Below are 15173 nucleotides of genomic sequence, written 5' to 3' on the forward strand. Positions count from 1 at the left end.
AGACATTGTTAAACTGTTTTAAAATCCTTTCATGAAGGATTAGAAATTAAATTTTCCCCCATCTTTCCTTAGTTTTGCACCATTCTTAAAGTTCTATAACAACACAATGCTAGACTCAGTCCAGATTATAGAACTGGAACCAACGTATTCAGCTGTCACCTACCCTCACATACCTACACACACACCTTAAGACCATCACACCTTGAAAGCTCAAGACATTTCCAGCAACTTAAAGACTGCTGAAGTCAATCCATGTTTTCTCCTCTCCATTTCTATGCACACAACATGCTTGATATAAACACTGTTTAATATTGATCAAGTACTGATGCATCTACTGGTGGAACTAAGCTCATGAACTACACACAGAACACATGATGACAGTTTTTAACTACAGTTAACAGTCTTAATGACAGCACCTAAAATTGTTTGGCTACTTAGTAAGAATTTCATACAAAGAAAATTGAACCGAAAGATATGTTTTTAAACTGTTGACTTTACAACTCCGTGAAATGCAAGAACCTGAAAGTAACCAATTTTTAGCCTTTTTAGCCAATGAGAAAAACCTACTCAACTAACGTCACACAGAATTGTTTTATCCCGTATCACATCTAACTTAGAATAATACAAGGAAAGAAATCTATGCGACAAGTCAATTTAGGATCCGATTTAGGAACGCTTAGTAGTTGCTCTCTTCAGATTAGATACAACTCCTATAGTTGAATATAGAGAACTGCTGGTACTGAAAGGCCAGTTTTAATTCCACATTATTTTAACAGTCATTGGGCCAGCAAGTCTGGACAGACACTCCTATAATTGAACTCAAAGCCTAAAAATAGAGTTTACATTGCCAATGAAATCCAAAATGTAGGGAAGACGGTGCCACATTATACAGAAAATTCTGAGAATAAGCAATAGCATCTTCACTGAAATAAGTCTCAAATTGCTTTGGATTCCAACTATGTTCTCCTCCAGATCTGTCAAACCTCTCTTGAGCAGGAAGATATTATTTGAGCTGCTCAAGTAGCACATGTTGGTTGGAGTCACAGCTTAAAGCAGCCTGAACTAATTAGACCATATTCTTTTATTTAAAGGGGACAGTTCTCCTTCTGCTGGAAGAAACTATTTCAGCAAAAAGGTACTTTTCAGTTTCTCACACCAACCTCACCAGGATTCCTCACAGGCGGTGAAAAAGCCGGGGACCTTGAACTCAACAGGTTTTTGTCATTTGGGAAGTACCATAACAACACTCAATTATCTGCAGCAAAATTGGACTGCAACAGCCGCAAAACTAAGTTCTGCCTATATGCAATATGGCATTACCACATAGCTTTAAAAGCTGGCATCAGTGAGAAATAGTTCGATAAAGGAGGTTTACCAAAATACCGCCTGGTAGAATGGTAATCTAAAGGAGCAAATTGTTATGGTGTTTACAAAAATGCAACTTTTAATATTTACAAGTTAGCTGAAGAGCCCTCAGAACAGAAAAGACTTAAAATATACACTTTTTCTAGACAAATCTTTCCCATGAATCAGATCTACTGGTTTCATGACTCAGTGTCCGATGTAAGTTAGACAGCAAATTGTCTGTGAGGATCTTACATATCAGCTCTGCTTTTGAAATACATTTGCAGGCTGCTATTTTGGTTGTAAAGTCTTCTTGATTGACAAATGAACTGAGCTACAGTTAGGTAACACAGATCATTAAAACACAAATCATTAATACATGAAAAGACTAACATAAGTCACACGCTGCAAAGAGAACGACACGCAGCACTTCACATCCTCCACCCACTTCAACACAAACTTGGCTGCATCGCTATATCCCAAGCATCTTCTTCCAGAAACATTTATACCACATAAGCATGTATTAATTACCACTTAAAAAACAAATGTTCTGCTGAAGGCATCATCTATCCCACGGCAATCCAAACCCCAGCAGCACCGAGAAAGGAACAGTGGTGCCTGTGCCGTATCCTTCCCACAATCTGTATTAATAAATTTCCGTCCCTTGGGTGAAAGAGGAGAGCAAAGGGGAAGGACTCCCAGGAGGGAACAACCCAGACTCCAAGAAGCTGACAGCCGCACACCATCATTTCAGTAAGTCACAAATACAACAGCAAATATGCACAAAACTCAACCACATACTTAGTCCCCGGCTAAGTCTCTGCATCCGACAATGTTCTTTAATAAGTGACAGGCACTACCAGTCTCAGTGACTTGCTGTACAAGACACTAAAGGGGGGGGGGGGGTTGCTCTCCCATAAAACGTTAACGGCATTAAACACGATGCCTGCCTATTCGAGCTGCACTGCTTAGGCATCAGGCGAATAATGCAGTCTTTCAAGTAACAATCTCAATAGCAGCTTTCCAGCAGGACTTTTTTTTACTACATATAATTTAAGGACAAGATAGGCCAACAACACAAGATGGTTTTAAGCAGCTCTCTATTTCAGCTGCTGTACATCATATTTCACTAGCTTAAATCCCTTCCAAAAGGGTGGCAGACTATTTCAATTGCAAAAGCACGCAATGCAAAGCTTAGTAAAGTTATTACGCAAAATAACTCAAAAATTTCTTCTTAAAATACATGCCCTCAGCTAATCCCATTTGCTTTTTGACTACAGCGACATTTATGAAAAATACCTGCGGACTTCCCAATACTGACTTTTTTTCTTATTCACACTTCCTAAGCAGTTTGAGAGCCTCTGCAGTGTTCCTTCGGGGATAGATACATATAAATAAATCTAAGCTTAGAAGACTCTTATCTCCATCTTGCCTTCAAACCTGTAGTTACACCGCTGCACGACCAGACCAGCGTTCTGCAATCCAGCTGTACATCTTGCTTACACACTTAACACCCTTAAACCAGAACCCGTGCTTGAAACGTCTCCACCGAAAACTGCACGGAGCACGGAAGAAAATGTGGTTTTCTGCAACCCTCGAGCATCATTCCTTCCCACCTTAACCCGGACCTAGCCAGGCTGCCGCTCTGCCCGCACGTCAGCAGCGGGCAAGTCGCAAAAACAACTTCACCCCGCAGCGCCGCTTTTCCAGCCGCCCTCCCAACAAATTCACCTCCCGCTTGGCCGCAAAGGGAAACCCGCACCGAAGGGCACCCTGGGGGTCCCGGGCAAGGGAACTGATGGGGGCCAGGCCAGGACACCCCAACAAACACACCAAAAAAGAGCCTGCCAAGGTGGGGGAGAGGAAAGGGGGCCGGCAGGGGGGTGCAGGCGGCTGCCCCCAAGGGACCCATGGATGTCCCGCTGGACCACCGGCTTGGGGAGGGGGAGGAAGGGGGAGCAAAAGGGGAGCAAGAGGGGAGGGAAGCAAGGTGCCCCCCCCCGCCGGCTCACCTTCGATGGCGATGACATGCTCGCGGATCTGGTTCTGCAGCACCGGCTCCTCCACCCGCTCCAGCAGCTCGTAGATGGAGTAAATGTTGGGGTGCACCGACTCGAAGCGCTGGATCTCGGCCCGGATGGCTGCCGAGTTGGCCAGCTGCTGCTGGTAGTTCATGGCGCGGCCGCTCTCCTCCGTCGCCCGTTCCGGCCCGCCGCCTTTTCCCCCTCCTCTCCCCGCGCCGAGACCCCCCGGGCGGCGGGGGGAGGTGGGGGGGGACGGGCCGCCAACGGCGGGCGGGGCGGGGGGGAGAGCCCCGACCGCCGCCGCCGCGGGACTCACCGGACCCCCCGCCGGCCCCGGGGCCGGGCCGGGCCGGCCCGGGCAGCAGCCCTTCGCCTCGCAGCCCGCAAGGGGCGCCGCCGCCGCTCCCCGCCCGCTGTCACTTCATCGCGGCGGCGGCGGCGGGGCAGGGCGAACCGGCCGCCCCCGGCCCCACGGAGGGGTGTCCCGTCCCCGTGTCCGTCCGTCCCCGCCTCAAGTCGCCAGCAGCAGCCGGTCCCACCGCCCCCCCACCCCTTTCCCTTCACCCTCGTGCCCGGCGGCAGCGCGCGCAGCCCCACTCCCACCGGGAGTCCCCCCTCCCACCCCGTTACGTCTTTCTCTCCCCGCTTCACGCTCACGCAAACCGCGCCCCCGGGTTACGTCACTGCGCAAGCCGCTGGCCACACCCCGCTTACCTCGCCGGGCTGCGCTCTGGGAAATGTAGTCCCGGGGCGTGAGGTGAGAGCGGGGTTCGCGCTCCCCCGCGGCGTGGCGGCTCCTCCGCCTCCCCTCATGGCGGCTGCCCCCTCAGCGCTTGGGGCCCGGGGCGCTCGCCCCGCCGGTGGCACAGGGCGCCCGGCAGCCCCTCGCCCCGCAGGCAAGGGGAGGAAGACCCCCGGTGCGGGGGGCAGGCCGCGGCGCCGGCCTGAGGGGCTGCGGGCGAAGCCCCTCACGGTGAGCCCCGGCACGGGCCGAAGATTCCCCCACCCCGCGGCCACTCGAGTCCTGGAAAGCATCAAATCGGGAGGTTCGTGCGTAAAGCGCTCTCTCTAAATGACAGCTGTGGGGTTGCAAGAGCTGCCTCGGTGCGCACAAGGCACTGACCAGAATCATAGCTGCATCTTACTGAACATCATCGAGCATGTGAAATACCGCGCTGCCTCAAAAGCTTTGACATGACCCCAGCCAAAGACACAGCAGTGTTGAATACAACGGCGTTCTTAGCCTGGAATAGGTGAAATATCTCATTTACTCAAGATAAATTATGGTGTAATGAAGCATTGCTGTCATTAGCATAAACAATTGTTATTAACAACATCACTTGCAAGCCAGCTATATGCCAAGTTAAGAATTCACCTCGCTGAATCCTTTCTTAGGGTCAATATTTTATGGATTGAAACTCCAAAGCTATTAAACATGGAGCAAACTTCAATACACAAAACAGTTCAGTGTATGGACATCTTAGGAATAGCCTAAGGTTTTTGAAAAATTAATGCATTTATCAAATTCATTGATTGGTACTACAAAAAAAAATCAAACTGCTCTGCTTTGTTTTGTTTATTCTTTAAGTACATCTGGGGAATGTAAGTGGTACATATCATATGATGATCTCCAGAGTGGAAATAGCTGTTCTGCCACTGTTACTGAATTCTTAACCTAAACAGCTTAAGAGAAAAAAAAGCTTAGGAAGCTTGGCAGCAGGAGGAAGAATGGGAGTATCATAAAAAACAGCGCTGAATTGTACCGTGAGCAATAGCACTTAGTATTGTACCAGGTGTTTGTTCTCTGGCTTATCTACTGACACTCTGTTGCAGGTCTTCCTTGTAAACCCACAGTGACCTGACAGAGTTGAACGGAGGCTGCGGGAAGGTCCTTCAATTAATGGCCGCGGTGCTGCTTCTGTCAGTCGCCTCTAAGTGAATTCTCATAATACATGAGCTATTATGCCTGAGGTAAGCAGCTGCTACCAATTTATGCCATACACATAGTAACTAGTACCTGATATTTAAATAGTCCCAGTAACACTTGGGCATTAGGCTTCCTGATGTGATGGCTTACACCAAAAAACAAACTATAGCAGTGATAAAGGAAGCTGTGATATGAGCTTGAGTTTTTGGATACTCCTGAATGTGTTACTTGAAGATCAGATGTACCTAGTTAACAGCCAATAGCCTTCACCCTCACGTGGGTATGAACTGTCTTTATGTCTGCAACCATTAAAGGGGACAAGGCTGGGGCTGAGGGACCTCTGGGTCCTGACCTCCCTGTCTGGGTCAGTGCTTGTGAATTCTACCAGAAATGCTTCCAGGATGTTATCTGCAGATGGGAACGTGGTGGGGACACAGGAAAGGGGAAGGAGGACATGACACGGTAGCTTGTCACCACATTCCCAGGGTATCAGCCATGTGGGGTCGTCTCAGCGGTGACTTCCCCTGTCCCCTTGCAGGTGGGGAAGGGGCAACTAGTAAAAGTGAGCTGATTGTTTTGTTTACCAAAGGGAGCTTATTTTTCACCAGGTAATCACTTACTGCAAATTTTCCCATTCCAGTTCTCAGATAGGGAAGCCTTTCATTCAAGCTGAGGCACTAAAGCCTTCTCAGCATTAGTTGCTGTCTACTGCAAAAGTTGTCTCCTGCTTGTTTGAACAGTTGAGGGGGAGAGTGCAAGTATGGTCGTAGATACCTGTGTCATCTTCACTCTTCCTTCTCAGCAGGAATTGGTATAATTCTTATTAGTTCTCTTGTTTTTATTTTGTAATCCTAGTAAGAAACTCTTGAGTCGACAAAAAAGAAAAAAAAGGAGAAAAAATGTAGTTTCTGCTTCCATTTGTGAGTGTCACTCAGGGTATTAATGAAGATAATAACAATAAAAACTTGGGAAACATAAGAGTTTCATCATGCTTTCATTTACATTAAACTGTTTGAATAAGCTAACCGTATGTAAAAAGCTAGTAAATGAAAGCTATAATAGTCCCCTTTTCCTCCCTCTACCCTGATCTCAAGCAGAAGCATTCCCTCACGTTACTTATCTTCCCAGAAATTGCCCGAGTGAGCAGCAGAGCAAGGAGTTAGGCAATAGCTTCTGTTGTATGTGGGGCTGATTGTTTCCCCCGCTGCCATACACTCTGTATTCTTCCAGCTCTAATATTCATGGCAGGCTAAGATGTAGAAAAGAACTCCCAGAGTAGTCTCAGCTGTAAATGAGTGCAACTACAACACACAAATAATTGGAGCATTAAAACCCTGTGTTGATCTAAAGCGTTTCTGAAATACTCTAATCCATAGACCTTCTGTGAAGCTTTTGCTACCCTGATTTTTTGCTACATAGTAGTTTGTGTATAAGCATTGTAAAATTAAAGCAAAATATAAGCTCCTGTTGCAGCTTACATGTAAGAAGGCCATAACAATAAGTAGTATTTTCCTGTACTTGAAGCTGAGATTAGCCTGAAATGCTGCTTGTGACGCACACAGCAACACGGGATAGATGTCTTCACTCTTAAACTCTATTCCAGAAAGTCTGGCATCTGAAGTGCCCCATCTCCTTTAATGTGAATTGGCAAAGAGGATGACTTTGACACCACTGCTGTGAGCTTTAACAAATCTAGATTTGTTTTTCTGTGGTCTGGAACGCGGCTAGCTTGGGCACTTTGCAGCTTTTCTGGGCCTGCTTTTGTCAAAGGCAAGATGACCACTGAAATTCGTGCTCATCTCTGAGTCTGGGGAGGGCATGGGACTCAGACAATTTTTATGAGTATAGGAGGGCTGATGGGCTTTAAGCATACAGAGGGGACCTGGGCCCAGTGTAGGTCAGCCTTCTGTCACTAGTTTTTCCTTTCTGAGGGTAAAAGCTTTCCAGAGGTGAAACTTCCCACTGCACCTTGCTCCCATGCAGTTGGTTCTGTGCTTAGGTCTATAACAAAGTTCCATCTGTGACAGCCTCCTACTCCTCCTCCCCATTTGGCAAATCCACTCATTGCCGTGACTACAGGAAACTGAATCAGATGGTTTCATTCTGATTTTGGTACCTTATTCCTTGAAGGTATTCAGTTACTGGAAAGCAGCATGGAATCAATATCTCAAACAGCTCTAGTTCTGGCCTAACTCTACAGAAAGTGTAGGAAAGAATTTTGAGGATATACAATTGATGAACTTGGACGTAAGGCATATGGGCAACTAAATTTTGCTTTTGGAACTGAGCCCAAATGCATCAGTAAAAACAAGCAGCAGAGTGACCTTAATGGAAGTATGATTGTAGAAAGTTCCACAAAGAAGTTGCAGGTGGGGTTCACAATCCATTAAGCTGATGTTTAAATAGAGATCTTGGATATGGAAAACTCCCGTGGAATTTAAACACTCACTGCTACCTTTCTCTAATGCTTTTTTACAACATGGTGGAGCATGCTTCTCTGACTGCTGACCTGGGAATTAGGCAGGACTAGCTTTTAGTGACCAAAACAGTAGCTGAAATACTGAAGGGGGGGGGAGGAGTTGAAGCATCCTATCCCAATCTGTGACAGGATTTAATATAAATACACTCAAATATCACAGATAGTGAGACACAGAGGCTCATTTGCAGGCCTAGCAGAAAGGGGATTAGCTAAGAAAACTGAGAACATAAGGACTCCTGGACCATCGAAGACAAGCTATAAGAGAAATCTAGCTGATAGTTGTAAACAACATTTCACAGAATCATGGAATTTCACTTAATTTGGACTGTTTCAGTGTCTGTTTTGAACCCTGGCTGTTCATGTGATTACTGCCAGTACAAGCAGTATTTTATTTAATATGCAGGGTGTGTCTAAAACAATACAGCAAATAGAGTGTTAACGATGCATCTTTGAGCCTACTAATATTGACATTGCCATAAAGACTGAAATCAAACCCATACAGAAAACAGATATGGAAACACCAAGTTTTCCTGAATTATCTTTGTCATATTTTGCACTGCAATGTCACTATAAAAACTTAAATAGGTTAAGCTTCCTCTGGTAACAAATTGGGATCAAATTCTGTTATTTTACTGGGTAGAGATTTGGGTCAGTCAGTTACTATTACAGAGTGATTAGATTGCTCAGGAGGCTTTGAAACAAATGTAACTAATGAATTAACCTCATTGACAGAGTGCGAAATCTGTTCTAGGAGAAATGCCAGCTAGTTCAAACAATACTAATTATGGAGTAGCGACAACAAGCGGGTGTCGAAGCTGTAGCTCATTCCTCAGTGTTCCTGTCATTACTGGGAAAATGCTGCTCTGTACCAAAGCTGCTTGAAAAAGAGGTGGGATGGCAAAAGCAGCCTGCATTTCTGAAGGTGCAAGAATGGATCAAATCCCTTGCAAGGTCAAATTATCCTACTTTAAGGGTCTTCTACTGAGAAGTGAACTACATACTAGCATTCTGCTGCACAGCAATGAACTGCATGTGTTCACCACATGGGGAAAGGTGTCCTAGAGCGACCTCTCAATTCGAGCCCTAGGGAACTAGATTTTCACTAACCTGATATTTTCTGAAATGTTAAAATGAACCATCACTTGAACTGCTCACTGTTTGGCTCCTTGTTAATCTAAGTTTCACTGTAAAACCATTTAAGGTGTTTACAGGTTTGCAGACTATTATCTTCATTAAACCAAAGAGATTGTTCATATCTGGAGTTGCACTGTAGCTTTGCTCAGGCTGATAAAGGTCCGTGTTCTGGTTTTAGAGCAGGGACTTAAAATGTTCACAGTGAAAATAAATGGCTTCTTCTTCAGAAGAAACAAAGATGGGTTTAAGTCCTAAGATCTACCCATAGTATCCAAAGATTCATTTCAGCAAAGACCTGAGTTGTATGCCATAAAAAAACTTGCTCAATTGCAGGTTGTGTGATATGGGAACCCCTGAGTCAGGGCTTAGCTAATATCCTGAATTTCATACCAGCGCAGATCCAGTGACAGCTTCATATGCCAATTCCGAGATACTCAGCAGTTTATTGAGCTCTTATTATGGCTAAATATGATTACAGTAAAAGTGTCTCTAAGCTTGTTGCTGTTGTCACTTCCTTGACATTGAATCAATATTTCATTCACCACATAATTCCATGTTAAGCTTGGATCTCACTTCAGCTGTGGTATGCTGACAGACCTTTAGAAATTATGGAAAATTGTAGGCTCAGTTGTTACCTTTGAACTTTCAGGCACTTGCTCTTGTTTTCATACAAAAAAACCCCAGGAGAGGTCACACTAGATTAGTGCAAACTAATCTTTTAGAACAATTACCTTAATTTTGAATAAAACATTATATGCATAATGCTGTAGCATCATTACGCCCAACAATTTTAAGGAGTGAAGGAAACAGGATAAGACAAATTGATATAGTAAAGCCAAAACAACTAGGTGTGGCAAAGCTGTGACCTACAGCAGTGTGCTACACGGACCTGTAGCTAACCATTGTGGAAGATCATGATCCCAGGTAATGATCTACCCTTGTTCTCCCCTGTCCCCCTCCAGAAAAGAAAGCTAGCAAAGGAGTCTCCACAGACTTGGTACTGCCACAAACATTCCCTTCAGTCTGAAGGCAAGACAGAAATCAGAACCGTGAGCAACCTTGCTGGTGAAGATCCCATGTGACTTATTTTAAGAGCATGACATTGTGCGGGTGGCTAACCCAACATCCCCTAATGAGGATGCTAGGTGACAGATTGCACAGTTTAAATAGCGACTTGAAATATACAGCTGCAGAACATAGCTATGTATCTCAACATTTGTGTGGTAAGAAAGAAAAACATTTTCTTTGGTCTTACAGAGAGGAGTGTCAGCCATTACTAGTCAGTAAAGGGATGCAAAAGAGCATGAAAACAAAGCTGAGGATGGTGGTCGGGGGTTGGTCATGGCACCTCCCTACATTTCAGATGAGAAATTGTGTTCTTTTTGCCCTTTACATTTGTGTGTGCTGTGGGAGGGAATGTGCTGCCTGTGACTACTAACATGAAAAAAACAGCCAGCAGAAGACTTGAGAAGTGAGTCACAGGTGCTCAGTTGTAGCTGTGCAAAGGGCTGCCTGGCCAAGAAGAGGAGTGCTTTCAAGCAACACCAAATTCTGTGAGAAGATGTGGTGGGTGTGTAGAATTGCTCACTTTATTTCCTGTGCTCTCAGGATGGCTATGGACTCCCAGCAGCAACCTCTGTAGTACAACCCTGCTGCTTGTTACAAACAGGTCTGGCCGTGTACCCAAGGCAGTGGTTCTACTGATGGTGGTTGTTCATGTATGTATTTGATGTCAGCATAACTTGAAATTGCCTTTCTTCGGAAGTTGCCCTTCAAAATCAGTGATAATTACCTGGCATGGTAACTCCAGCCTTCAGCTTTCCCATGTGAGAATTCTCCCATGGGATGACTTGCATGCTGTAGCAGCACAGTCGGCCCTTCGTTCCCAGTGGACAGTGTTCCTGAACACTGTACTATGTCAGAAAGGGGTCCACAAAAGGCTGTCATCTAGGACACGGTCACCACAGAAGCTGGTGGGATTTACTGTGTGTCTGTGTTAGTTCTTTGAGCTGCTTAACAGCTCACTGGTAACAACTCACATTTTTGCAGCTCAAGGAGTGTCACAGCAGAGGCAGGGCTCCTGTGGCCTGCTTGCACTGTGGGGCCATCTGTGGAAAGATCCCAGGAAGAAATCCCTGAAAAGGGTCTGGTACTCATTGCTTGTATGCATCACCTTGTATGCCCCCTTTCTGTAGCTGTAGCTTCCTCATAAAGATGTAATAAAATCCCACAGGCTATTTGTCTAGAGACAAAGAAGGGCTCCTGGCACTTTTCCACCATCACATTTTGCTTATGGCCTGACCAGGTTTGGCTGACCTAGTTCTGTTTCTGTTCATAAACTGGGCTTAATGGTGAAGTCCTGGAAATGTTCCCAGCTGCTAAAGCCAGGCTATTCCCTCTGCAGTAATTAATTGCAGTTCAAAAGCCCTTCATCAGCTATGTATCATAACATTAACATAAAAGACCACGCTCCCTGTGATTCTAAGCTTTGAACAAGCTTCTTATGGTGGTGAAACTTATATTTAATATCACAAGGGCACCATGGGACACTGCTCATCAGATGATTGCTGCTAAGTACATACTGAACTGGAAAATCTCTTTCCTGTGTACCCATTACAGAACTGTTATCACAGAATACAATGAAGCTTTGAATTGTTTTTACTCAGCTGGGTGTGATTTTTCATGCCAGTGTAACTTTCCATCATTTGCAAAAAATAATTTGGGAACAACTGTAATAAATTGAGCTTTAATGCCCGATAATAATTTGAAAAATTGGAAATTTTAGGGTTGTTAGCACTAACCATCTAGCAAAGAGGCATCTTTTGGTTGAACTAAAGGCACCTAAATCATACTCGTTAGAACTAAATCATGTAAAGGACATAGTAATAAATGTCCTGTTTTCTGTGTAGGGATAGCTTAATCCAGAAATGCTTTGGACTTGTCCAAATCTCAGGTCACCTTCCATGAACTTGTACATGAATTTACTGAGTCAGTAAGTTAAAACTACACACAGGACTTCAGGTCCTAAACTTTCAAAGCTTCCCTAGCTCTTAGAGTCTAAAAAGCAGGTTTCTTTTTTGTGCTTGCTGTTAGGAATATGCAACCTGCAACTCAAAATGTTGTGTCTGATTCCCCTTGATAGTTGAACTCTGTCTCAGTACATCTTTTAGTACACACATCTTTAACAGAGAGAGAGCAGGAGACTGCTGTAAAACCTGTTGGTTTTACTGCATTATAAAAAGCAGAGGTTTTAATTCCCCTGGAACAAATATTCACGTGCCTAAATTAGCTACTGACTATGCGAATTGCAGAGGAACCTCCTTCTGGCATTGCAGTTCCTGTGACGGTTTCTTTGAGATTTCCTGGACCTGAGCTGTGCCAGCTGCACTTGCTTCCAGCTTACTAAAAAGCGTGGAGCTAATGCCATGAGCTGGTACAGAGTTCAAACTGGGAGCTGCTGGGTACCTGCCCTGGTAAGGAAGGGTTTTCTGAAATGTTGCGGTTTAGGGAGAGTGAGTTGCTCCTAGTCAAGGTGCACAACCTGAGGCATATGTTTGATATCACTCAGTCGACATGGTTCCTAGCAAAGGCCAGAAATCCATTGTAAAGGGTGCTTTTTCACATGGATGGAAGGGACTAGGATGGAAGTGACTACTTTAGAAGTTACAGTGAATCCTCCCCTGCATGATTTATATCCCCTTCTTCAAACCCAATCGCATAATTTCTTTTATGTCCAGTTCTAGCCTCTCAGCAGCGTTACTTGTTGCTCACTAGCTCGTGTACCACCATTGAAGCAAGCCAGAGGATGAGATTTTAAAGTACAAAGTCACAAAAGATTAATACAGCTTTTTTTGTTGAGAGGGTCTGAAACCTGGCCCCATGGCCTTCTGTTGTGGAGTGCTCAGAGGCACTCAGAAAGGGATCCCTCAGCAGAGAAGCCCAGTGTAAAATGGAGTTGTCTTACTAACTGTCTGCTAGTAGGAAGGCAAATAACACAGATGACCTTGCTAGTGGGCTTAGGAGGGCAAGGAATATATTCTGCTTGGGTTGTATAGCATGTTAAAACGAGACAAACTCGCTGGAAGTGAAGAGGAATGGAAGAGTTTGAAAAATAAATAGGATCAAGGCCTTAAGGAGCTGATAGCAATTGAAAACACTGCCATCAGCTCTACACTGAAAAGGGAAGCTTGCAAAAGCTGGACATTGCTCACTGGTGCTGTTTCTGTAATTGCCACAATAATCAGCTGAAGACTGATGTCAGGACTCAGATGTATGGGCTCAGATGTATTTTATCTGCTGGAAAACATCTCCTCTCCTTGGTAGAGGCTGCTTATATCCCTTCTGCTGCCCTTGAGTTATTTGCAAAGTTTGCTTTAGCTTTCCTGACACCAGGAGAGGGAAGGGCTGGTCCCCTTGGCCAACATCTGAAAGTGGACAGACTGTTAAAAGGAGAGGTCAAGTGTGGTTCAGTAGCTTTCAAAAGAGGTCTTGGGTATTTTAAGCACAACACTTCATTTGAAGTCAAAGGCTGAATTGTGACACCCTTCAAAGAAAGCTAAGCTGTTACTTTTAGGACAGCTCCTGTGGCACTGTCATGTCCCTGAAAGTGTTCCTAAGGCAGCAAAACTACCACAGATCTGCAGTGTGGAATGGGTTGCTTTCAAAGCATGCAAAGCTGAAACACCTCAAAGCTTAGCCTCATCTTATCTTGTCTACAGTTTCAACTTGTGTCACTACTTTGAAATGCAAGATAAAACATAGACTTAGGTCTCCTTGAACTTAACTGACTTGAGGAAACTACAGACATGATGGACCTGCATTTTGCAGGCTGGAGGCTGGGATGGAGGCATGTCTCTGCCCTTTGTCCTGAGTTCAATACAGAATGCAACAGACTGCTATTAACCCAGATCTCAAAGGTCAAAAAAACAGGGGAGTTTTGCCGCTAGTTTTCTGAATAGTAGGCTGGATGAAGTAAGATAAAAGTATGTCATGGATTCTCACTTGCTCCTTTTTAGTCATCTGAGTTGTCACAAGCACGACTGCCTCATTATCCTTGGGCCCTCAGCTGAATTTTGATGACCTGTATGGGAAGTGTTTAAAGCTACCACTACAGCTCCTCAGTGCTCCAGACGAGGCTGCAAAGTCTTGGTTGCATTAGAAAAATTTAAAGTCAAATCAGTGATCATAAAATTTAATAAAGCAAGTGATAAAAATCTGCTGTGGTCTCCAGCAGCAGGACTTCAGGTATATTGTCTTGAGAACTGTAAACACTTAGTTGTGTTTTTATCTATTCACTATTTGATTTGAAAAAGGTGTAGTAGACCTTTAAATATTCCCTGAGCAATTTGGAGGGTTCTGTAGTGTTAAGCTGTACGTAACCTGGGATAGAGTACTCTCAAAGCTGAGAAAAACTATTGCAGCAGTGGTTCTGTTTCTTAGATTGGAAAATGGCACAGAAAACTCATTCTTCGTACAGCTGACAAACACATGTGCACATCTGCTGGAACTACACATGGTAAATAACCGGGAATTGCTGTTGCCTTGCAGAACATGAAATCTGGATGGCAAATGGTAATCTAACATTAAATACTTAGCAGAAGTGTCAAAAACCATTTTCAGCTCTATACTTTATTCTTTAAACGAAATAGGTTTAATTGGAAGCTAATACTTTTGTTAGAAGTACCATGCTCAAGAAAATGAAAATGTTACTGTTTTTTAGGAATAGCATAGGTGCTGTGGGTGCAAGTCATGGTCTGCTGGAATTAGCAGAAGTAAAATCTCATGGAAGGGCTTCAGGATGTTGGTAATCAATGGCAAACTAATGCATACATGAAAAATTTTGCTTCATGGCTCTGTCATCTAAATACACTTGTGACTTCAGTTAAGAATGTACTCCGAAGATGTACCAGTCCTGCCAGTAAACTTGGTTGTCTGATGCTAATCTGCATAATTTATGTGGATGCAAACAGTTGATTTCATGGCCTGAGACCTTGCCTTTGGGGGAGAGAGGTCAAATTTCTAGCTGGGGTGGGTGCAGGGTAGGGATCAGTTGCCTCTTGGCATGTAAAGCTTAGGGGGCACACTGTTCTGCAAATACTCACACTCCTTTTTGGGCTACTGCTCTAGGAGCCAGGTTAGGCTCTATGAGGTATCAAGGTCTGCTAATAGGTAGAAAAACAGTGAGAAGCACAGCTTCTTTAGTGATTAATTTACATGCTAGTTCTGCATTCATTGATTAAATTGACTGTTCCTGGCTGAGTGAATC

At 44.4% G+C, this 15173-nt stretch overlaps 1 protein-coding gene across 2 annotated transcripts in view; it reads right to left on the reverse strand.

Annotated features, from left to right (window-relative positions):
* Positions 1-3787, reverse strand: part of AGAP1 (ArfGAP with GTPase domain, ankyrin repeat and PH domain 1) — a 394362-nt gene extending 390575 nt beyond the window's left edge. The window contains exon 1 of one of the 2 annotated variants that reach the window (XM_075094139.1): positions 3357-3787. In XM_075094139.1, the coding sequence (XP_074950240.1) occupies positions 3357-3519 (163 nt within the window). In that variant the 5' untranslated portion in view covers positions 3520-3787. The remainder of the gene's footprint in view (positions 1-3356) is intronic. The other variant, XM_075094138.1, reaches the window with a different exon arrangement.
* Positions 3788-15173: the final 11386 nt, after the last annotated feature.

Source organism: Phalacrocorax aristotelis, chromosome 5 (genome assembly GCF_949628215.1).
Source record: "Phalacrocorax aristotelis chromosome 5, bGulAri2.1, whole genome shotgun sequence".
NCBI lineage: Eukaryota > Metazoa > Chordata > Aves > Suliformes > Phalacrocoracidae > Phalacrocorax > Phalacrocorax aristotelis.